The sequence below is a fragment of the Stegostoma tigrinum genome, chromosome 35 (genome assembly GCF_030684315.1).
Source record: "Stegostoma tigrinum isolate sSteTig4 chromosome 35, sSteTig4.hap1, whole genome shotgun sequence".
Lineage (NCBI taxonomy): Eukaryota > Metazoa > Chordata > Chondrichthyes > Orectolobiformes > Stegostomatidae > Stegostoma > Stegostoma tigrinum.
The window spans coordinates 4,743,607-4,768,044 of record NC_081388.1 but is presented as its reverse complement, the minus strand read 5'-3'; the positions used below and the strand labels follow the sequence as shown (position 1 = coordinate 4,768,044).

General features: G+C 46.9%; 1 protein-coding gene across 1 annotated transcript in view; it reads right to left on the bottom strand.

The window, feature by feature from the left end:
* Nucleotides 1–1,447: 1,447 nt before the first annotated feature.
* The window catches only part of lmx1al (LIM homeobox transcription factor 1, alpha-like), a 508,073-nt gene continuing 485,082 nt past the window's right edge, over nt 1,448–24,438 (bottom strand). Inside the window, exons 5-9 of the mRNA XM_048522007.2 lie at nt 17,787–17,953; nt 13,271–13,348; nt 11,085–11,205; nt 6,748–6,900; nt 1,448–4,399 (exon numbers count right to left, since the gene is read on the bottom strand). Coding sequence (XP_048377964.1) covers nt 4,242–4,399; nt 6,748–6,900; nt 11,085–11,205; nt 13,271–13,348; nt 17,787–17,953 — 677 coding nt within the window. The 3' untranslated portion in view covers nt 1,448–4,241. The remainder of the gene's footprint in view (nt 4,400–6,747; nt 6,901–11,084; nt 11,206–13,270; nt 13,349–17,786; nt 17,954–24,438) is intronic.

Below are 24,438 nucleotides of genomic sequence, written 5' to 3'. Positions count from 1 at the left end.
CGTGCAAACCCCACACAGACAGTCACCTGAGGGTGGGATCAAACGTGGATTCTTAGTGCTGTGAGGCAGAAATGCTAACACCGACCACCTTCATGTGATTTCGAGTCAAGTTTTTAAACTGCATGTGGTGCTCACATATACACAAGTTGCATTTTCCCTCAATATATTTTTCGAACAGTTACCATAAAGAAGTATCCAACAACATAATAGGTACTTTTTCGGATACAGTTGTTAAAACATCCCTCTCCATCACAAATGGATCAGACTTGTGTCAAAATGTCTCTGTATTCGGTGCACAAGAAATGATTCAGTTGTAGTAGCTAGTGTGACTGAGAGTGGATTTAAGGCAACAATAGAACACACATTCTGTACATTTTTGCAGGCTGTAAGTCTCAACACTGCTCCCCAACTACCTAACAGTGTGGACAGCCCAATTTAAATAAGAGACAGAAATACCAAATCATTGAAAGAGTGCAGTACTAAAACACACAGCTTTTAGGTGGATCCAAGCCTCATGTTGCTTGCAGCCAGGATCCTGATGAGGGGAGACCAATGGTTTATCGAATATATGACTTAAACATACACATTGACTGGATAAAGAGTTATTGTCAAGCTAGCCATTCTCTTCAGCTTCTTCAAATAAGTAACATGGACGGTGGCTTAATTTTCAAATTGACCCCAGTTCCCACGGCTGCTGATATACCTGAGAGTCATCCAGGATTTCAAAAAAACACCATCACTGGAGAAGGAAGGAGGACCCCTATTCTACAGCTCAATCCCCACGAACTTAAATGATCTGCAGGACAACACAGGAACCTCAAAATCCATACCCTGTGTGATCTGGATTCCGATTTGTTTCAGAAGGTCATGGTCTTCACTGTAGCAGATGACATGGATTGGAAACTGAAGAACGTCCAACCTGGACCTGGAGTAGGGATCACAGCTAATCTTTCCCAGAAGCATGGTGTCAATGTTCATACATCCTAGGTGTGGAATAGTGAAGCTGCAGAGTGAGGGTTTGAACAAGGTGCTATTCTGTGATTGGCCTGTAGGCTGCGATCTTGTGCCCTTGCTCTTGAGGTGTGTGGGGGAAATTCTTACCCCAACATCTGTGGGGATGCTGTGGTAGTGAATCTACCAGAATCACATCAGAGCAGGATGGGCCAGGACTTGTCTACACCAGCAGCCACCACACATACCCTGCTCCTGCCATGCCCCCAACTGCCAACTGTGGCTCTTTGTGGGCTCAGCTCTGCCACCAGTCAGGCTAACCCATTGGCATCTGGGCATGTCACAATCCTGCTTAAAGTTGAAGCTGAAACCACATGACCAGGTGGTCACCTGATGGGATTGGTGAGCGCAGGTTTGCATTGATCAGAAGTTGCCAGCGTGAGGGGCTGGATTTTGGGAATGGGGGAAAGGTGACGTTGTCACACAGCCCCTGCTGACAGTCCTGCCTGCCTCTTCACCCAGCTCCCATCCAGTGGATGCTGAGGGGTGACCTTATAGAGGCTTATAAAATCATGAGGGGTGTAGATTTGGTGAATGGCCAAGGTCATTTCCCCAGGTTAGGCGAGTCCAAAACTAGAGGGCATAGGTTTAAGGTGAGAGGGGCAAGATTTTAAAAGGAACCTGAGGGGTAACTTTGTCACACAGAGAGTGTATGGAATGAGCTGCCAGAGGAGGTGGTGGAGGCTGGTGCAATATTTAAAAGGTACCTGAAAGGTACATGAATAGGAAGGGTTTAGAGGGTTATAAGCCAAATGCTGGCAAATGGGATTAGGTCAGAGCTGGTTGGCATGGACGAGCTGCATCAAAGGGTCCGTTTCTGGCCTGTATAACTCAATGACTCTATAACAGTAGCACTGAGTCATTAAGTGGGGAGGAATGACACTGAGTGGGTTGCTTAATTGGCAATACATTTACAGACACGCTGTCCATCACTGATGCTCAGTAGCAACAGTGTGTACCATCTACAAGGCGCATGGCTGCAACTCATCTAGGCTGTTGAGACTGCACATTCCGAACCCAAATCTCTACCATCGAGAAGCACAAGGTCAGCAGATAAATGGGAACACCACCCCATACAGGTTCCCCTCCAAGCTACTCAACATCCTGACTGAGAAATATATCACTGTTCCTTCACTGTCACTGGGTTGAAATCCAGGACTTCCCTGCCTAAGGGCATTGTGTCTACCTACTGCACATGGACTGCAGCAGCTCACCCCCACCTCCTTCAGAAGAGAATAAATGCTGGCCCAGCCAGCAACGCCCATATGCCCCTGTCTTTGAACACATGGGGTTGGGAGCAGGAGGCAATTGTAAAGCCAGCTGCTTCACTGTCGGGCCCAGTTTATCCAGTCAGATGGTGGAACAAGGTTGCTTCCTCATTGATCTAAGAAGGTGAGACTCTCTGGAGCTGGGTAGGGGATAGGGGGCAGGTTGCTTAGCCCTGGGAGTCATATGTCTAAATCTCCAGGAATACCTGTACCTGTAGGTGGTAACCCTGTGTGAGGTCCAGGAAATTGTACTGAGTTTTTTTGGATTCCCAGTAATGTGTCTATGAAGTGATCGACTGTTCCTTGCAGCTTCACAGAGCTATGTCTTTTGTGATGTTGGGTAACAGTTCAGGTGCTGCCAACTTTTACTGGTTGCCATGGGCAACAGGATTCAGTTTTGTTTTCATCTTGAAATAAAATTTGAGAAAATGATGAAGAATGAGATCTGCCTTGCTGTAAATGTATCGCCTCACATTGCATAAACAGATGAAAATATTGCATTATTTGAGAAGCCAATGAGATGGAACAGTAATATTTGATACTTCTGGACTGTGCAGATTCCAGATGGCCATTCCTTTGTTCCAACAGCTTGAAATCCACAATCACACTGAAACCTATCTCCACTTCAAAACCTTGGAACATTTCAAATGAAAATCAAACTTTTTCACCCTGAAGATCATGACTCCTCAGTCAATACTGAAGACCATCTAACTCATCAGTAATCTTCAGTCAGGACATGAGCTGTTCTTATCTAATACTGAAGGCTTTTGATTTAACATAGAGACCATCTCTATTCAGTTGAAGTCCAATTACTTGGTGTTGAAAGTTATTGATCAGCAGTGATGACTACCTTACAACAAACAGCACCTTGATAAAACCTTATCAGTGGCAAACTCCCCCATTAGTCCTTTCATGTTGGCCAAATGGGAGTTGGTTCCAAAATTAACACTTGGCTGTTCGTCCACTTGTTAACAAAATACTGCAATCACGAGTCAATTTTTAAATGGGATTTTCTTACTCCCTTTCAGTGGCTCAACTTGCAGCAGAAGTTCAACTGCAAACATCTTTGATACTTCGTTGCAGGGAACCAACTGTATGATGAAGTTTTCTATCTGCAGAAACTGGGATAATGTACCTGACATAAAACCTGCCTCCCGACGGAAGGGATTTCTAAATCCGCTCGGGCTGGCATTCTGTGATTCGGGTCTTGCGGTTGTCAGTCCATTTTGGGTATGAATGCACCGGCTGGAGGTCAGTAGACCCAAAGTGGAGAGTAGGGTGGTGGGAGATGGTGTGGGTACTCACAGGGCTTGGCGTGCCTGCCCCTGCTTCAGCCTGAGCACTTTACAGGCTAGAGACGCATGAGTCCTGACTGCAACAGTGTCACACAGGGGCAGGCTGACTCCTTCCTAAGAATGGTCTTATCCTTGGCAACGCTCATATCTAATTCAATGGAGGTTGTGCTGCATGCGAAAACCATGTAAATGGTAGAGAGGGTGATGTTGGTGTTTCTACTAGCAATAAGGTTTGGGCCACTGCTGCCCATTCACTGTAACACCTCAAGCAAAGTGGAGATCTAAATGGAAAGATTATTCCTAACCTATGTCTAATCAGACACAGGAAGAACAAATAGGCCAAGGGTGGTTGAAGACAGCTAACCCCAAGAGTGGGGACCTGCTCCTCTCTGAAGTCTGCACTTGGATCTACTCAGAGCTGCTGGTAACATTGCAATGGGCAGCTGCTGGAGTTTTTGTTTGTGTGTTTCCCACATTACTCAGTCTAAGTGGAGGAGCCTGATTGTGTTGGCCAAGCCAAGGAGAACTGTAATATGTCTCTAAGATCTCAGGGCAAAGTCTAAAAGGCTGAAGAGAAGTAACAGCGACAACAACAAATTTACCGCCCAGGCTTTGGGACGAAGCTAGAGGGGATTTTTTTTTCTTTTGCCGTGGAATGCTGCAGAGATCAGGAGGTGAAGTAAGAGTCCTGCATGGAGTACAGCCTGTCGATAGGGTTCCCCACTCGTGCGGGGAGGAGGTTCGAGTCCGGTGGGCCCAGGACACAGTCTCCAAGGTGGCTGAGGGAGCCATCCTGATCCATATTGTGAAGCACTCCATCAGAATCTAAGACACACAAAGAGAAGGTAATGCTTTAGGTCAGAATTTTTCTAATGTCCTTCCGTCTTGATTTATACAAGGGATCTCATGAAGCACAACTGACCCAAAGGTACAGAACCTCTCTTTTCTACTCAGGGGTCAATAATTAATAAATATAATGACAAAGAACTAGAGTTGCAGAATCAGTCCAACATGCCTATGCTGGTATTGATCTGCACACATACTTATCACCCCCACTCTGCTTCATCTAACTCTGCCAATTTAATCCTCCTTCCTGAAGGTATCCGTGCTTCCATTAAACACATCCAGGCCCTTTTGCTTGCCTGCTCTCTGCAATCAGAGTTCCACATTCTCTTCCTTGTCGGGCTAGTTATCCACTTTCGGTGTTTGTCAGACTTGAAAATCTGAGCAAGCATGCGTGGGCTATGGAACTGCTGAAGGCATCGCAGGTTTTCAAATTCTCAGTTTCCTCTGCAGTCCAGGCATTTTCATGTGGCTGGTGTGTTTGCCCCAACATCTCCCCCCACCTCCTTCTACTGTGGCCCATTAATTTTCAAAGCTGGTTACGATACAGGGCTAGTCTGGACAGACAGAAGGGAATTCAGCGCACAATTGGACTCAAGGCCTTCTGGTTTTACGAACGAAATTGAGGGAAACCAAAAATCTTCAGGAGAGGAGAGAAACTTGCATTGGGAGCACTGCATCTGCCTGATTCCTGGGATGAGGGGTGGGCTTATGAGGCAGGATTGAGCAGGTGGGGCCCCTAGCCACAGAAATTTAAAACGTTGAGAGGCGATACAGAATTCAGAAGGTGGATACTGTGAGAATATTCTTGGGGGAGACTAGAACAAGGGATCACAGTTCAAAAAATCAAAGGCATCAGTTTAAGTTAGAGTTGAGGAAAACTACTTTCCCACAGAGAGTTATTAGCCTGTGGAACTCTCTTCCTCCGATAGCTTGGTCATTGACTATATTCACGGTTGAATGAGTGAGATATTTGATCATCCTGGGGTGGAGTCAAGAGTGATGGGAGGTGGGCAGGAATGTGGATTTAAGATCCATCATGATCTTATTGAATGGTGGAGCATGCTCAAAGGGCCAGGATCTGGTCCATTCCTGCTCCTAATTCTTTTTGTTTCTGCTGGATTAGTCTGGTTTGATTTCTACGCTGTGATGCAATGTCCCAGTGTGAAGTGAGCCGAGGGTAGAAGTGGATAAGAGATGGGTGAAGGTCGAAGAAACTGCGTGCAGGTGGACTAGGAATGCACAGAAGCCACAGGATTATACACAGCAAAGGCTTCCATTTTGTAAGCATGGCCAATGACTCATGTGACCAGAGCAGAGATGGTAGAAGCTAATCTCGAGCAGACTACAGAGCCCCTGCCCAAATTCCCTGTAATGGGATAGTATAGGCTGCTTCACCAATCTGTGCATAGATGCCCAGGAGGACAGGATTGGACCTGAGCGCAAGGTCAGCCAAGGTTGAATTGTTTTCCAAGATTACTCTTTGAGATCTACTAATTTAAAGGGTGGAAGCTAATCAGAGCTTGTCGATCTTACTGCACAGTAACACCCTTCACCCGCTTCCTGGTGGGCCAGCTTGTCTAGTAATTTTCTGCCTTTCTCCTTACAGCAGCCCGCTTCCGCTAAGGCCCAGGTGTCATCCCACGGTTGCTACCCGTTGTCAAGACCAACTGCCTCTTGAGTTTCTGACCTTAAGGGAAGGCCAATGTTCAATGGAACTGTCAACAAGCCCTAACTCTGACCTTATCGCCTATTGTTTTGATGTTCAGTCACAAATTACCATCACCTTACTCTCAGCCCAATCCTTCACTGCTACTTTCTGTACGGGGAATGTATGGGAATATGGCGTTGAAATAGAGAAACGGCCATGATCATGTTGAATGGCAGAGCAGGCTTGTTGGGCTGAATGGCCTAATCCTGCCCTTTCTTGCTGTGTTTTTAGATTCTTCCAGGGCTTTCCATCTCCCTCCATCTGTAACATCCACATGAGCTGTCTGGACCCATCCTTACCCCCTGAACCTCCCACCTCCATGCTCCCACACAATTACTCCCGCAATTCCTCCACACTGGCCCGACACTCGAGTAACCTCTGCTGAAACGTCTCCTTCCCTAAAACCCAGCCCCCTGCTCCATCCCACTTCCATTCCCTTTTTCCTATAGTCTTCCCTTGATACTGTTCCACCCACCCTCCACCTGTCTGAAGAACCGTGAAGCATCATTTCACAGCAGAAGGCGCTACACGAATGCAACGGGTTTCTGCTGAAGCTTGTCGGTGTTGGCGATGAAGTGCCGGTCTGTGTCCCCCCTGGCTGCCCGTGCAGCAGACTCACCGTAAGGATGCATGTGGTCACCCGGCAGCCTGGGCGGGGTAAGGCCATGGGAAAACGGCTCTGTGTTGTAACTGTTTGGGTGCACCAGAGGTTGGCGTGGCAGGGTTGGGTACGGCAGCATCATCCTGTCCATCCCAGGGGCACTGCCTGCATCTACACACAACAGGGGGGGGAAGGACGGAGGGGCAGGGGGAGGGGAGAAGGAGAGAGGGAGGGACGGAGCGTGGATTTGAGAGGGAGAGAGGGAGCGAGAGTGAAATAGAGGGAGGGTGGAATTGAGAGGGAGGAGTGGGGAGAAGCAGAGAGGGAGGCGGAGAAAAAGAGGAAATGGGACGAGAGGGAGAAAGGGAGATGGAGAGAGAAAGAGAGACAGGGTGAGGGGGAGAAAGGGATTTGAAGAGAAAAAGAGAGAGAGGGTGAGGGGGAGGGGGAGAGTGGAAGTAGAGAGAGAGGGAGGGGGAGTGTAGGGAAGGATAGAGGGAGAGAGGGAGAGAAGAGTGGGTGTGAGGGAGGAAGAGAGAGAGAGAGAGAGAGGGTGTGGGGGGAGTGACAGGGAGGGAGAGAGAGTGGGAGTAGAGAGAGCGGGAGGGGGTGAAGAGGGAAGGATGGAGGGAGAGGGGGGAGGGGGTGAGAGAGGGAGGAGGAGAGGGAGAGACAGAGGGAGGGAGCGGGAAGGAGAGAGTGAGGAGGGGAAAGGAGAGAGAGGGAGATACAGATTGGGAAATAATTTCAGACGTTCAGTCAGTATCTGGTGATATTAATACTTGCCGCATTCCAACGATCAAATGAGGCCTTGGTTTAGAGACCTCCAGCTGACTAGGCCCATAACTCTGGCATCCTCTCTTGCTCTATCTTTGAGAAACTTTTCAAAACTTCCTTTTCCTGTCCTTCTGTCAGCACACTTGGTCCCGTGCCTACTTTTGTGTCTGATTACACTCCCAGTGGAAAAGTCCAATGTTTAAAGATCCAGTAATTCCTGGGAATGAATCTAATGGATGTACCAGAGTTCCGTTTGCAAATGGGCAAGGTGAGGATGTGCCATTTGCAATTTTACCATTGGTTTTCCTTCTGGATAAACTTGTCAAGCCTGCCAAGTAAATGCAGGTTGTTGTTGTTCTCTCAGTGTCCAAATGTGAAATGGAAAGTGCCAAATGGTTGCTTCCCTTGCACAGCTCCAAGGTTTTGTGAATGGGAAGCGCTCTGTGAATTTGTTTAGTCTTGCATGGTACATGGGCATTGCCTGCTGGGCCTGCATTTATTGCCCGTCCCTAGTTGCCCTCTGCAGTCCCCATGCTGCAGGTACAGCCACAATGCTGTCAGGGAGGGAATCCCAGGATTATCATAAGTTGCTCGAGGGATGTAGAGAACACAGATCTGATTTTCCTCATAGCCTTCGGGAGGTAGCACAGAGATGGAGACCCTAAGCTGCATGACCCACCTGATCACTCAGAGGGAACTTTGTGGGTGGGTCTTTGCCCCTCAGCCCCATGGATAAGTGAAGTCCCAAGTTCAGATCTAAACAGTACACATGGCTCCGTCAGTCTGATCATCCTGCTGTTAACTCAAATCCTGCTCCTGATGTAGGTCTCATGGAAGGAGCTTTGGTGTATTTCTACACCCTTCTGCGACTTAATTCATTCATAGGATGTGGGTGTTACTGGCTATGTCATCATTTATTGCCCATCCCTAATTGCCCATAGGGTAGTCAACATTAACCATATTGCCTTCAGCCTGTGCCCTCTCCTTGATGCTCCTTCAGCCAACGGGAACAGTTCTCTATCCCCTCCTGAAGTTAACACCTCAGTCAGGTCTCACCTCCACCTTCTCTGGGGGGAACAGCCCCAGTGCCGCTGAACTATTTACACAACAGGACAGTTTTGGTCTCTTTATGGAGGTAGTTCTGAATAGGTTGAATCCTGGAATGAAGAGATTATTTTATGAGGAAAGGGCTGAGGAAACTTGTCCCCTTTAAAATTTGGGTGGTATCTATGGATCATCTTTCTTTTAGTGTGTGTCCCCTCCAAATTTCTTTGTATGCACGAGTAGCTTATCACAGAATGTAGCTGCCTGGTCATTTGCAATGTGCAGCACTGCACCTCAGCACCACTGCAACAGACCCCATGCTCCCATGCAGCACTGTACCTCAGCACCACTGCAGCAGACCCATGCTCCCATGCAGCACTGACCCCAGCACAATTGCACCAGAGCCCATTCTCCCATGTAGCACTGACCATAGAGCCCATGCACTAATGCACTCTGCCCCTGCGCCCCTGCACCACTGCAACAGATCCCATGAAGCTGTGCAGTGCTGCCCCTTTGACACAATTGCAGCATAACCATGAACCTGTGCAGCACTGTATGCCTGCATCTTTGCAACAGAACCCATGCAACCATGCAGCACTGGCCCCAGCACCATTGCAGCAGAGCCCATACCCACCCGTGCAGCACTGCCACCCCTACACTGTACTTTTGCAGCAGAGCCCATACACCCATGCACCACTATTCTATGGCACACTGAAGCAGAACCCATGCACCTATGCAGCACTCCCCTCTGATACTAATGAAACACTGCCCCGTAACCATGCAGCTGAGCTGGGACCTTGCTGAACAAAGCTGTGAAGTTTGGCTGTTCTCAAACTCAGGCACTGCAACCTCCTGGCTCTACTGACACTCTGAAGTACAGGCCATGAAGACACCAGCATCAATTCTTGCTTCACACATTGCAAACACAAGCACTCAGCCAATGTTGAACGATCATTCTGAATGTATAAGTGAGGGCAGGTGAGGTTTTATAAAGCTGGAACAAAGTACACTATCAGGAGGCAGTTCTCCTTCCTGTGTAACCCCCGCAGCTCAGGATGTGAATCCTGCTTTACCGAGTCTGATCCAGCAGGAGCTGGCCCTCTTTCCAACCAGGATTGGGGGGGTAGCCTACACAGTGGGTAGCCTATCATTAGGTGATCCCGTGGTGCAGTGGGTAGTGTCCCTGACTCTAAGCTAGAAGTTCTGGGTGCACGATGGATAAGGAAGGCGCATTCCTAATGCAGCCAAACAGGTACAGAGAGACCTGACAATACGTTTTAACACACAGCAACGGCCCACAGTAGGAGTGGGAGAGACTTCCTAGACAACCATGTGATGGGAAGAATATTGGAGTCTGTACCATCACCATCCATAGCTCTGGGCTGCAACATGCTGGTAGAAGCATATGTTGCCAGAGCAACTCAATGTGGGAGAGGTCAGAGGCTTTAAGGTGCTCTGAAAGGAAAACTGTACATGGCTTTCAGTGAGTGGGAGAGGGCTCACTCTCACCTTGCTTATAGTGGTTACAATGCTTCATCTGACTGTGTGTGTGTGTGTGTGTGTGTGTGTGTGTGTGTGTGTGTGTGTGTGTGTGTGTGTGTGTGTGTGTGTGTGCGCGCGCGCATGTGTGTGCATGTGTGTGTGTGAATGTACACGAGTCTGTGTGTGTGTGCGTGCGCGCATGCATGCGTGCGCATGTGTGTGTGTGCATGTGTGTGTGTGAATGTATACGAGCCTGTGTGCGTGTGTGTGCACGTGTGTGTGTGAATGTACCGAAGTGTCTGTGTGTGTGTGTGTGTGTGTGTGTGTGTGTGTGTGTGTGTGTGTCACACTGATGGAACCTGATGCAGATCACTCATCTGTTGACTCCTCCTGTTCAGTCTGTCTCCATTGCCGATTCAAGCAGCTCCCTGATCAAGACAGGTTCCTGTGAAACATCGCGGTCTCTCCTCGGGTTCACTGGCCAGCCGTTTCCCCTGGTTGTTGGCGCAGTGGCTGGGGGCAGCAATCCCTCCCAATTGAGAACGAGAGGGCCAGATTTTGTAACAATTCGCAAAAGGAGCTCAAACCAAATGATGGTGAAAATTCTCTTGCTCAGCAGGAGGCTGAGGTCCAGAACGTGCTGCCTCAGAGTGGGGTGAAGATACACCCAATCGGGGCATTCAGAGGGAATTAGACTGTTATTAGAAGGGGAAGGTAGGGGCCTGGCACTGAGGGAATTGCTCATTCACAGGACCGGCACAGACATGATGGGCTGAATGGTCTCCTTACTGCACTGTAACAAACTTGATTCCGCAGTACCCTCACAAAGTCCCTCACAGAAATGTTTTGGTCGCCTCCTGTGCACTGAGAGCACTCCCAGCTCTTCCAGCAACACCCCCACAAACACACTATAGCTGGGTCACTCATTCCTGCTCCTATTCCAGTAAACCCGCTGTGCACAAACCACACCCCCCATCCCCCAGCCCCACACTGCTCTCCCCCCTGGCCCTCGGTTAGTTTGCTGACCACCCTCCTCCCTCACCGTTGCTCACCGTGACTGTCTTGGTGCAGCTGCCTTGCTCCTCGATTGGAGCTCCGACGGCTGCCCATCCTCTGGCGGCTCAGCTGCTCCTGTTCCTGCTGCTGCTGCTGCCTACGGGCCAGTTTCTTCATCTGGGCGCGTCAAAAACACAACACAAAGGAAAATCAAATTGGAACAATTTGACATTTGCCTCGTCGTCCCGTTCTGCAATGTTACTATGCTCCTCTGGAACCTCCTCCCCCATTTGAACCTGGGCCTCCTGGATCAGAGGTAGGGGCACTACCTCTTCAACCGAAACTATCATGCTTATGGGGGAGGTGGGGGCACGGTCAGTGATTACTGGCTGGCCAGAAAGACAGGCTGACACTCTTAGGGTCAGGCGTTCAAACCCCAACACTGCAGGGTCCCACATTTCTGTCTCCGGGCCGCACTTCCCATTTAAAGAGGGGGTCATTCGCCTTTCAAAGCAGGCAGCTGTTCTGGACACCTGGCAGTGGAAGTCGCCATCAAAACTGTCGATTGTAACAGGGTAGAGTGGCCACCAACACAACAACCCCCCCACTTTGAAATGGTAAACACAGGGCCCTGAGGAGTGTAGTTGTATAAAGACACCCAAGAGCGCAGGCACACAGTGCCTTGGAAGGGCGTCACAGGTAGACAGGGTGGTGAAGAAGGCATTTGGCACACTTACCATCATGTGTCAGAGCACTGAGTATAGGAGTTGGGGCATCATTTTACAGGTGAACGAAGCATTGATGAGGCCACATTTGGAATACTGCACTACAGTTCTGGTCACGCTGCTGATAGGAAGGGTGTCATTAAATTGGAAAAAGTACAGCAAAGATTTACAAGGATGTTACTGAGTCTGGAAAGTTTGAGCTGTAAGGAGAGCCTGGATTAGCTGGGACATTTTTCCCTGGAGCATAGGAGGCTGAGAGGTGACCTTAGAGATTTACAAAATCATGAGGGGCCACAGAGAAGGTGAAAGGCAAAACGTTTTTCACCACGATAGGGGACACCAGAACTAGAGGGGACAGGTTTAAGGTAAGAGGAGAAAGATTTTAAAGGGTCCTGAGGGTCAACTTCTTCACACAGAGGGTGGTGAGTGTATGGAATGAGTTTCCAAAGGAAGTGGTGGGAGCTGGCACAATTACAACATTTAAAAGTTACTTGTACAGATACATCAATAGGAAAGGTTTGGAGGGATATGGGGCCAAACACAGGCAAATGGGACTAGTTTAGTTCAGGAAACTTGGGGCAGCATGGACTAGTAGGACCGAAAGGTTTGTTTCCATGCCATATGACTGTATGACTAATGTCAAGCTTTCATTTATGTGGCACTGTTCAGGAAGACCCAAGGTGCTTAGTAAGCAGAGAGGTGATCCGTTCAGTGTAGTCACTGCAGGAATATCAGAAAACAGCTACTAATGTGTGTTTGGAGGATCCTGTAAACAGTGGACAGATAAATGAGCAGATTATTTTGATTCCCAGTTTTGTGGTTTGGGGAATTACGATGGTCTTGGACACCAAAGGGCACCGACCTGTTTATTTTCAATAAAACCTTCATGGAATTTCTTTCCTTACCTTCCTGAGGATCTCGCATAACATCCCATCCCAAAGACAGTGCCTCCTTCAGTAAAGCCCTCTCTCTGCTCTAACTTACAGCTTGAACTCATAATCTTCTGCCTCAAAGCTAAGATTCATTGAATCATAGAACCCCTGCAGTGTGAAAGCAGGCCGCTTGGCCCTTTTGATCAGTACACACCGACCCTCCAAACTGCATTCCATCCAGACCCAACTCTATCCCTGTAACCCTGCTTTTCCCGTGGCTAACCCACCCAGCTTGCACGTCCCTGGACACGACTATTTATCACGGCCAATCCACCTAAGCTGCCCATCTTTGAACTGTGGGAGGAAACTGGAGGATGCAAAGGAAACCCATGTAGACACGGGAAGAACATGCAAACTCCACACAGACAGTCACCAGCAGGTGGAATCAAACACGGGTGCTTTACTCTGTGAGGCAGCAGTGCCAACCGCTGAGTCACCGTGCCGCCCCATGACGCCTACGTTTTCACCCTCTGAGTGGCAAGAGATAGCTTTGACAATGCTTGCAGGGTCACACATCACAGGTTAAACAAACCATAGGATAGAGGGGGTTTAGGTAAAAGGAAATCGAGAGGAAAGGGCTCTCACCTTGGCTCTTTGGTTTTGAAACCAAACTTGTACGACACGGACAGTCAGCCCCGTCTCTGCTGCCAGCGTCTCCCTCACCTGGAACAAAATCAAACTATTTATGCACAAACTTGGCACAAGGTGTACACAATTATATCTCTCGTCAGAGTCTCTCCATCATGTGAGCTCTTACATTACTACTCACTTGGCCTACACTGTCCAAATGTGACATGATCTGGACAATATCCAGGCTTGGGCTGAAAAGTGGCGAGTAACATTCGCGCAAACGCTCGTCCCAAGCAATGACAATCTCTGATAAGAGACAATCTAAGCATTGTCCTCTTGACGTTTAATTGCACAAACGTCACTGATTTCCCTACCATCAACATCCCAGAAGCTTTCATTGACGAGAAACTCACCACATGAACACAGTAGCTACGAGCGCAGGTCAAAGGATCGACACAACGTGGGGAGTAACTCACCTGCTGTTTCCCCAAAGCCTGTCCACCATCTACAGGAGTCTGATGGAATACTCCCCACTTGCCTGGATGGGTGCAGCTCCAAAAACACTCAAGAAGCTTGGCACCATCCAGGATAAAGCATCCCACTTGATTGGCACCACATCCACAAGCACCCACTCCCTCTGCCATTGACACTGAGTAGCAGCAGTGTGTAGTCTCTACAAGATGCACTGCAGAAATTCACCAAAGATCCTCAGACAGCACCTTCCAAACTGATGACTGTCTAGAATGACAAGGACAGCAGATACATGGGAACACCATCACTTGCAAGTTTCCCTTCAATCCATTTACCATTCCAACTTGGAAATATATCACCATTTCTTCATTGCTGCTGGGTCAAAATCCTGGAATTCCCTCTGTAACAGCATTGTGGGTCAACCTACAGCCTATGGACTGCAGTGGTTCAAGAAGGCAGCTCACCACCACCTTCTCAAGGGCAACTAGGAATGGGCAATAAATGCTGGCCAGCCAGAGATACCCATGACTCATAAGTGAGTAAAAAATAATTAGCAGAATGTTGAATCACTGTAATCTTGAAAATGCTTTAGAATCCAGCCATGATGTCAAGGTGCTGGTCTTGGACTGAGGTGGACAAAGTCAGAACTCACAGGCTATAGTCCAACAGGTTATTTGAAATCACAAGCTTTCAGAGCACTGCTCCTTCACCAGGTGAAGTCAGAATCCAGCAAATCTCTCTCCAGTGATGTAGAACACCCAACCACTCCTGGGACTTACCACCACAATAACAGCCATCTTTCCCCTTATTTAATAATTTCCTCCATTCTCCATGTTATTCAATGTCATAACTTGCTTGGCTGTAAGGACAATAACCTCTCTGTTGTCAGTCTCTCTGCTGAACTGAAGTCCTTCAACTCTGGAACACTGTTCATAAATCTTTACTGCCCCTCTCCAAAGCGTTCCCAACCTTCTGATTGAACACAATACTCCTGTTGAGGCAGATCTAGTGTTTCCCACAAGTATTAGCATAACATCCTTGCTTTTGTAACACTTTTATCAATTTGTTCTGCCACCTCCAAAAATTTATTTATGTTGCATTATGGTATAAATCGTAGACCAGACAAACCCTTACCTTTAAAGCTGTTACATGATATCATTACATGTGATGTGCCAGCATAGAGATATTTGCCTCACCTTATGTTGTTTTCTCTGTGTACTGCCATTGATATAGCATCTTTAGTCAATCAGTTCTGTGTATAATCTATGGTAACATCAGCAAGCTCTGAGCCCTAATTACAATGTGTGGAAGGCTGTGCTGTTGTATCCTTATTAGTAGTGTTGTAAATAGACTTCAAGATACCTAACCCAACAAAACCTGGCTATCTGTGGCACATGTTATGTGAGCTAACATATATCAAAAACTACGAATGCCATTGACCCTAGGTTTCTCAGTACCTGCTCCCTATTAAGAATTCTACACTTTATTTCAGAGAGTCTGTCCTTATTTCCCCCTCTCTATATGAATTGTTTCGCATTTCTTTATGTTAAATTTCAACTGCTGTGTGTCACTTCATTTCACCAGCCTCTGTCCTTCTGGAGTCAGTTATTAAACTCCACACAATTCCCTGCATTTCCCCAACTTCTGTACTATCTGCAAAATGTAAAACCATGCCAGATCACTGATAGAATTCAAACAGTAGGGACTACCACCCTGAACCCTGGGGAACAGCAATGTGTTCTTTCCTAGAGTCAGAAGAATCATAATTTGTCACTAGTCCTGTCTCTAAGGCATTTTTGCAAGTCCCACTCCCCTTTTGGTATGTAGGCTTCACTCTTGAACAACCCTGAACACAACTCCATGCCAGTGAGAAGGGGAGGTGAGGAGTTCACAGCCATTCAATGTGACACTGCACCTGTAGTGTTTGGCTTGTCTTTTTGCTTGCTCATCGATCCTTTTACAGCGCTTGATTGCTCACAGAGAGAAAATTCCCAGGAGATAGACTGGACATGCAGTGGTTGTGATGAATGCATCAAATTGAAAAGTTCTGTAAATATCTAAGGTATTTTAAGTTATGAAAATAAACTGCTTGAATGTGAACTACCTCTGCATTACTCTGTGGTCAGCAAGGTATGCAACAACAATGAAACAAGCACCATAGCCCCTAATAATTTGGGATATTGTTGGGGGGAAAGACCTTGCCTCTATCAGGAAAGACATCAGGTTTAAACCAAACAGGAGCCTGGTCTAGGATATATCTGAAAATATCTGCCCCAGCAGAGGAAGTGATGCTCTCAATGAGGGCTATAGCGACTTCATGCAAAATAAACAGTTGGTGCCTCAGCTCCCCCCACCACCCCCACTCCCCCACTATCCAAGTGGGACTGCTACACTGGAAACTGGCTCCAATGCAAACAACCACAATGGAAAATGAAAATAACATTTAAAAATTGAGGCTGCAATAGAAAAGATAAAGGATGAGCTAATTAGGCCAAAAAGGTATTATGGACGAGACCAAGCTCTCTCAAAATGTATTGAGAAGATAGTCTAGACCATAATGTTATTTTAAAGGCAAGTACCAGGCTTTGCGTTCCAGATGCAATTCAATTGGCCAAACTACTTGACTTTAAGCAAAACACATGTTATTTTTATACTAAAGGTAAAATACAGATAAAATAATTGCAAAAGAAAAGAATCGGCGTAACAAACTCTATCGAAATGCTTAACAAAACAATATAGATTACAGTTATTAACTACTACTAATTAACTGTTCTAATACAGTAACATCCCATAAACACACTCTTGGCAAAGACAAAGTCAGTGAAATAGTTTGCCTCATATACAATTCTAGCAGCAGGAAGAGAACTCCCAGTTTTTAGCTATAACTGTGAGAGGAATAAAAGCTTTCATATCTTTCAACACCCCAGCAACTGCTGAAAGCTAAAACTAAATATCCTGGTTCTCCAGGAGTTTGGCCCCACCCATTCAGGCTGCTTCTATTATTGCCACTTTAAAACAAACTCAAAGCCTTACAAGCTGTTTGCTTTATTGACTTTAAGCAGACAGCTGGTCACCTCCGTCGCAACCTTTCTTTATATAAACAAACAGGACAAAATACACCTCTCAGGGCCATTGTATTGTAACAGAGGGTACATGTGCCTACTTGAGATCCTGGTGACAGATAACAATGTGGGTTAACAAGACAGGCATCCATGTCATTCTGGAAAGTATCAAAAAACCCTGCAATATCACCGCACCCTCTTACACCTCCCCCCCACCCCATAACCCCTTCCAATCCTCCTGGGTTTGATGATGTGCTGCTGTTCCTTGCTAATCATCACCTTGTGTATTTTAAAAGTGCCTGGTGTTCAATTGAAAGGTTCTGGTGGATTTTCTCAAGTGTCTGTACCCTGATATTGCACCGTATTGGAAACTCAAGCACTGGCCATCTGGTGTTTCCTTCAGCTGGGCACAGACCCAGGGAAATCTGCCAACTCCCCTGACAAAAGGGTAATGTCACTGTGCTTGTATTTCAGAAAACCCAGGCTTATGATTTGGAGACCAAGGTTTGAATTCCACTATGGCAGATAGTGAAATTTGAATTCAATTAAAAAAAGTCACAGAAACCTCAGAAATAGTAAGAACTGCAGATGCTGGAGTCAGAGATAGCAAGGTGTGAAGCTGGATGAACACAGCAGGCCAGGCAGTATCAGTGGAGCAGGAAAGCTGACGTTTCGGGTCGGGACCCTTCTTCAGAAAAAAGTGAATTTTTCTGAAGAAGGGTCCCAGCCCGAATCGTCTACTTTCCTGCTCCTCTGATGCTGCTTGCCTGCCGTGTTCCTCCAGCTCCACACTGTGCCATAGAAAGCTCCCTAGTTCACTAATTTGTTGCTCTTACCCAGTCTGTCCTATACACGACTCCAGACCCACAGTATTGGGGTTGACTCTTAACTGCAATTAGCGACTGGCAACAAATACTAGCCCAGCCAGTACCCACAAACAAACGTATTTACAGAAAGAACCGAATGTGCCTCAGCACGCTGTCAGTGTTGGTTCATACCTTCCTGCAAGGTTTAGATGATACCTCAAAGGAGGCCCTGAAGGCTCGTCTCTGCTGGGTGGTCAGTATTGTCCGTGGGCGTTTACACCTCTTGTGGTCCTTACCCTTGGAGCCTCCCTTGCCCTGGGTCTGCCCGATTTGTTCAGCTTCTTCATCTTCACTCTTCACTGCAAGGAAACACACAGAGAAAAAGAGTGGACAATGAGACCACACAATATTCTCTGATTTTAACCCGTGGAACTTAAGTCTATTCATGAAATTTTCAACATTTTCTCGGCACTTTTAGGAACGATTTGCGTCGTTGAAACAGGAAAACATTGAAAGGCACTTCACAGGGGTGTGGCAGAGAGAAAGATCATTTGTGACTATTATTTAGGCAGTCCCCCTCACCGACAAATGGTGCATAGCAAGATCCCACAGCCAGCAAGCTGATTAGTTCCGTAGAAGCACAGAGAATCGGTGCCGGAGGAGGCCGTTCGGCCCTTTAATCCTGCACCACCATGCAATATGATCATGACCGCTCGTGCAATCTCAGTATCCCACTCTCACTTTCTCCCTATACTCCCCTTGATCCCTTTGGCCGCAAGGGCCACGCCCAGCTCCTTTTTGAATATATCTAATGAACCGCCCCAACAGCTTCCTGTGGGAGAGAATTCCACAGGTTCACAACTCTCTGAGTGAAGAAATTCTTCCCGATCTCGGTCCTGAATGGCCTACCCCTTGTTCCTAGACTGTGACCCCTCGTTCTAGACTCCTCCAATGTTGAGGGAAACATTCTTCCTATGTATAGCCTGTTCAGTCCCATCAGGATTTTTTATGTTTCTATGACAACCCCCTCATTCTTCTAAATTCCAGTGAGTACAAGCCCAGTCGATCCAGTCTTTCCTCATATGTCAGTCCTGCCATCCTGGGAACCATTCTGGTGAAACTTCACCGGACTCCCTCAATAGCAAGAACTTCCTTCCTCAGACTAGGTGACCAAAACTGCACACTCAAGGTGTGGCCTCACCAAGGACTTGTACATTGCTTGAGGGGCTCTGCATCATTCCACATCAAGCGTGGGGGCAAGGGGAGGAGTTAGGTTCCAAGGCCACATCAGGGAGAATTAAACTGGTGTTGTGTTGGCTTTATTTGTGATTTTTATTTTGATTTAATTGTCACGTGTACCGAAATACAGTGAAAAGTTTTGGGAGTGGTACAGGCAGATCACAGCAAACAAAGGATGTACAAATCAAAAAGACAGAGGCATATAGGCTGCATTGCAGGTTACATTATTTGAGGCTAGGGTCCATTGAACAGTCTGATAACAGGCAGAAAGAGGCTGTTCCTGAACCTGCTTGTGTGTGTGTTCAGGTTTCTGTATCTTCTGCCTGACGGAAGAGGTTGTAGGAGGTCACTACCAGGGTGAAATGGGCTTTGGTGATGTTGGATTCCTCTCCGCAGCAGTGAGCTGTGTAAATAGAGTCTGTGGTTGGAAGGGTGGCTTCTGTGATGATCTGGGCTGTGTACACTATCTTATGTAGGTTCTTACATTACTTTCAGTTGTTTCAGTGGCAGGAGTCCGGAAGGAGGTGTGAGGGCAGCCTGGGAAGGTAAACTTATCCATTAAAACTTCCCTCATGACTAGCTGGAGTGTGCTGAGCAGGGGGCGGATACAGGATGGCTGAGCAAGTGAGGTAATATATTTGGAGGATGCTTTACCCGAAGCACTAATCAGGTAGTGTCTCTCGCCCATCCTCCTCCTCTCACCAAAAAAAAGTTCTGAGTGCCGATTTGGTAAGTTACTAGTATTTTTTCCCCCAATAGTCTGTTTTTGGGAATTCAGAACAGTGGGAATGGGTGTTAGTGCAGTTGCATGCTCCTCCTGTAGAATGTGGGAGGTAAGGATTACCACTAGTGTCCCTGCTGACTTCATCTGCGGGAAGTGCACCCAACTCCAGCTCCTCGGAAACCGCGTTAGTGAACTGGAGCTGGAGCTGGATGAACTTTGGATCATTCGGGAGGCTGAGGGGGTGATTGAGAGGAATTACCGGGAGGTAGTCACACCTCAGGTACAGGATAAAGGTAGATGGGTTACAGTCAGGGGACGGAAAGGGAACAGACAGACAGTGCAGGGATCCCTTGTGGCCATTCCCCTCAATAACAAGTATACCGTTTTGGGTACTGTTGAGGGGGGGGAATGACTTACCAGGGGAAAGCAATGGGGTACAGGTCTCTGGCGCAGGGTCTGTTGCTCAGAAGGAAAGGGGGGAGAGGAGGAGAACATTAGTCATTGGGGAATCCATAGTTAAGGGGACAGAGAGGAGATTCTGTGGGAACGAGAGAGACTCGCGGTTGGTGTGTTGCCTCCCAGGTGCCAGGGTCTGTGATGTCTCAGATTGTGTTTTCGGGATCCTGAAGGGGGAGGGGGAGCAGCCCCAAGTTGTGGTCCAGATAGGCACCAATGACATAGGTAGGAAAAGGGTTGGAGATATAAGGCAGAAATTCAAGGAGCTAGGGTGGAAGCTTAGAGCTAGAACAAACAAGAGTTGTTATCTCTGGTTTGTTACCTGTGCTACGTGTGAGTGAGGCAAGGAATAGGGAGCGAGAGCAGTTGAACACGTGGCTACTGGGATATTGCAGGAGGGAGGGATTCAGATACCTGGATAATTGGGGCAAATTCTGGGGTAGTTGGGACCTCTACAAACAGGATGGTCTACACCTGAACCAGAGGGGTACCAATATCCTGGGGGGAAATTTGCGAATGCTCTTTGGGAGGGTTTGAATTAATTCAGCAGGAGGATGGGAACCTGAATTGTAGCTCCAGTGTAGTGGAGGTTGAGAGTAGTGAGGTCATGAATAAGGTTTCAAGGTCGCAGGAGTGTACCGGCAGGCAGGAAGGTGGTGTGTCTACTTCAATGCCAGGAGTATCCGGAATAAGGTGGGTGAACTTGCAGCATGGGTTAGTACCTGGAACTTCGATGTTGTGGCCATTTCGGAGACATGGACAGAGCAGGGACAGGAATGGCTGTTGCAGGTTCCGGGATTTAGATGTTTCAGTAAGATCAGGGAAGGTGGTAAAAGAGGGGGAGGTGTGGCATTGTTAGTCAAGGACAGTATTATGGTGGCAGAAAGGACGTTTGAAGAGGACTTGTCTACTGAGGTAGTATGGGCTGAGGTTAGAAACAGGAAAGGAGAGGTCACCCTGTTTGGAGTTTTCTATAGGCCTCTGAAAAGTTCCAGAGATGTACAGGAAAGGATTGCAAAGATGATTCTGGATAGGAGCAAAAGTAACAGGGTAGTTGTTATGGGGGACTTTAACTTTCCAAGTATTGAGTGGAAACACTATAGTTCGAGCACTTTAGGTGGGTCAGTTTTTGTCCAATGTGTGCAGGTTTTCCTGACACAGTATGTAGATAGGCCAACAAGAGGGGAGACCACATTGGATTTGGTACTGGGTAATGAACCAGGCCAGGTGTTAGATTTGGAGGCCGGTGAGCACTTCAGTGGTAGTGATCACAATTTGATTACATTTACTTTAGCGATGGAAAGGGATAGGTATATACTGCAGGCAAGAGTTATAGCTGGGGGAAAGGCAATTATGTGGCAATTAGGCAAGATTTAAGGAGCATAGGATGGGGAAGGAAACTGCAGGGGATGGGCACAATTGAAATGTGCAGCTTGTTCAAGGAACAGCTACTGCGTGTCCTTGATAAGTATATACCTGTCAGGCAGGGAGGAAGTGGTCGAGTGAGGGAACTGTGGCTTACTAAAGAAGTTGAATCTCTTGTCAAGAGGAAGAAGGAAGCTTATATAAAGATGAGGCGTGAAGGTACAGTTAGGACGCTTGAGAGTTACAAGTTAGCCAGGAAGGACCTAAAGAGAGAGCTAAGAAGAACCAGGAGGGGGCATGAGAAGTCTTTGGCAGGTAGGATCAAGGAAAACCCTAAAACTTTCTAGAGGTATGTCAGGAATAAAAGAATGACTAGAGTAAGATTAGGGCCAGTCAAAGGCAGTAGTGGGAAGTTGAGAGATAGGAGAAGCACTAAATGAATATTTTTCGTCAGTATTCACAAAGGAAAAAGACAATGTTGCCGATGAGAATACTGAGATACAGACTAGTAGACTAGATTGAATCGAGGTTCATAAGGAGAAGGTGTTAACAATTCTGGAAAATGTGAAAATAGGTAAGTCCCTGGGCCTGAAGGGATCTATTCTAGGATTCTCTGGGAAGCTAGGGAGGAGATTGTAGAGACTTCTGCTTTGATCTTTATGTTGTCTTTATCTACAGGAACAGTCCAGAAGACCGGAGGACAGCAAATGTTGCCCCCTTGTTCAAGAAGGGAAGTAGAGACAATCCTGGTAATTATAGACCAGTGAGCCTTACTTTGGTTGTGGATAAAGTGTTGGAAAGGATTATAAGAGATAGGATTTATTATCATCGAGATAGGAATAATTTGATTAGGGATAGTCAACACGGTTTTGTGAAGGGCTGGTCGTGCCTCACAAACCTTATTGAGTTCTTTGAGAAAGTGACCAGACAGGTGACTGAGGGTAAAGTAATTGATGTGGTGTATATGGATTTTAGTAAAGCGTTTGATAAGGTTCCCCATGGTAGGCTATTGCAGAAAATACAGGATTGAGGGTTATTTAGCGGTTTGGATCAGAAATTGGCTAGCTGTAAGAAGGCTTAGGGTGGTGGTGAATGGGAAATGTTCATCCTGGAGTTCAGTTACGAGCGGTGTACCACAAGGATCTGTTCTGGATGTGAGTTTGCTCGCTGAGCTGGAAGGTTCGTTTTCAGACGTTTCGTCACCATTCTAGGTAACATCATCAGTGAGCCTCCGACGAAGCGCTGGTGTTATGTCCCGCTTTCTATTTATCTGGTTAGGTTTCCTTGGGTTGGTGATGTCATTTCCTGCATTGGTGATGTCATTTCCTGTTCTTTTTCTCAGGGGATGGTAGATTGGCTCCAAATCAATGTGCTTGTTGATGGAGTTCCGGTTGGAATGCTATGCTTCTAGGAATTCTCGTGCGTGTCTCTGTTTGGCTTGTCCTAGGATCGATGTGTTGTCCCAATCAAAGTGGTGTCCTTCCTTATCTGTATGTAAGGATACGAGTGATAGTGGGTCATGTCGTTTTGTGGCTAGTTGATGTTCATGTATCCTGGTGGCTAGCTTTCTGCCTGTTTGTCCAATGTAGTGTTTGTCACAGTTCTTGCAAGGTATTTTGTAGATGACGTTCGTTTTATTTGTTGTCTGTATAGGGTCTTTTAAGTTCATTAGCTGCTGTTATAGTGTGTTGGTGGGTTTGTGGGCTACCCTGATGCCAAGAGGTCTGAGTAGTCTGGCAGTCATTTCGGAAATGTCTTTGATGTAGGGGAGAGTGGTTATGGTTTCTGAGCCCGTTTTGTCTGTTTGTTTGGGTTTGTTGCTGAGAAATCGGCGGACTGTGTTCATTGGGTACCCATTCTTTTTGAATATGCTGTGTAGGTGATTTTCTTCTGCTCTGCGTAGTTCCTCTGTGCTGCAGTGTGTGGTGGCTCGTTGGAATAATGTTCTAATGCAGCTTCGTTTGTGGGTGTTGGGATACATGATACATGAGGATACATGAACATCATAGCCACAAAACGACATGACCCACTATCACTCGTATCCTTACATACAGATGCGAAAGGACACCACTTTGATTGGGACAACACATCCATCCTAGGACAAGCCAAACAGAGACACACACAAGAATTTCTAGAAGCATGGCATTCCAACCGGAACTCCATCAACAAAGACATTTTGGAGCCAATCTACCATCCCCTGAGAAAAAGAACAGGAAATGACATCACCAATGCAGGAAATGACATCACCAACCCAAGGAAACCTAACCAGATAAATAGAAAGCGGGACATAACACCAGCGCTTCGTCGGAGGCTCACTGATGATGTTACCTAGAATGGTGACGAAACGTCTGAAAACGAACCTTCCAGCTCAGCGAGCAAACTCACATCCAGAACCTCAACCTGAGCTACAAATCTTCTCAAAACTTGCTACAAGAATCTGTTTGGGGCCACTGCTGTTTGTCATTTTTATAAATGACCTGGATGAGGGCGTAGAAGGATGGGTTTGTAAATTTGTAGATGACACTAAAGTCGGTGGAGTTGTAGATAGTGCGGAAGAATATTGCAAGTTATAGAGGGACATTGCAAGTTAACAGGAACACAGGGTACTGGGCTAATGGTAAGATTCCTTTTCCTCGGTTGGTGATGGCTAGCACAAGGGGACATAGCTTTAAATTGAGGAGTGATAGATATAGGACTGGTGTCAGAGGTAGGTTCTTTACTCAGAGAGTAGTAAGGGGGTGGAATGCCCTGCCTGCAACAGTAATAGACTCGCCAACTTTAAGAGCATTTAAATGGTCATTGGATAAACATATGGATGATAATGGAATAGTGTAGGTTAGATGGGCTTCAGATTGGTTTCACAGGTCGACGCAATGTCAAGGGCCGAAGGGCCTGTACTGTGCTGCAATGTTCTATGCTCTATGTTCTACAGGCAGAGCAATTGTCATACCGGGCCATTATGCATCCAGTCTGCACCACATGGTATCCATCTGATGGAGTGAACCAATGGGTTTCCCTAACTTCATGCAATGTGTCATGAATGTTACTCCAGCCAGAAAT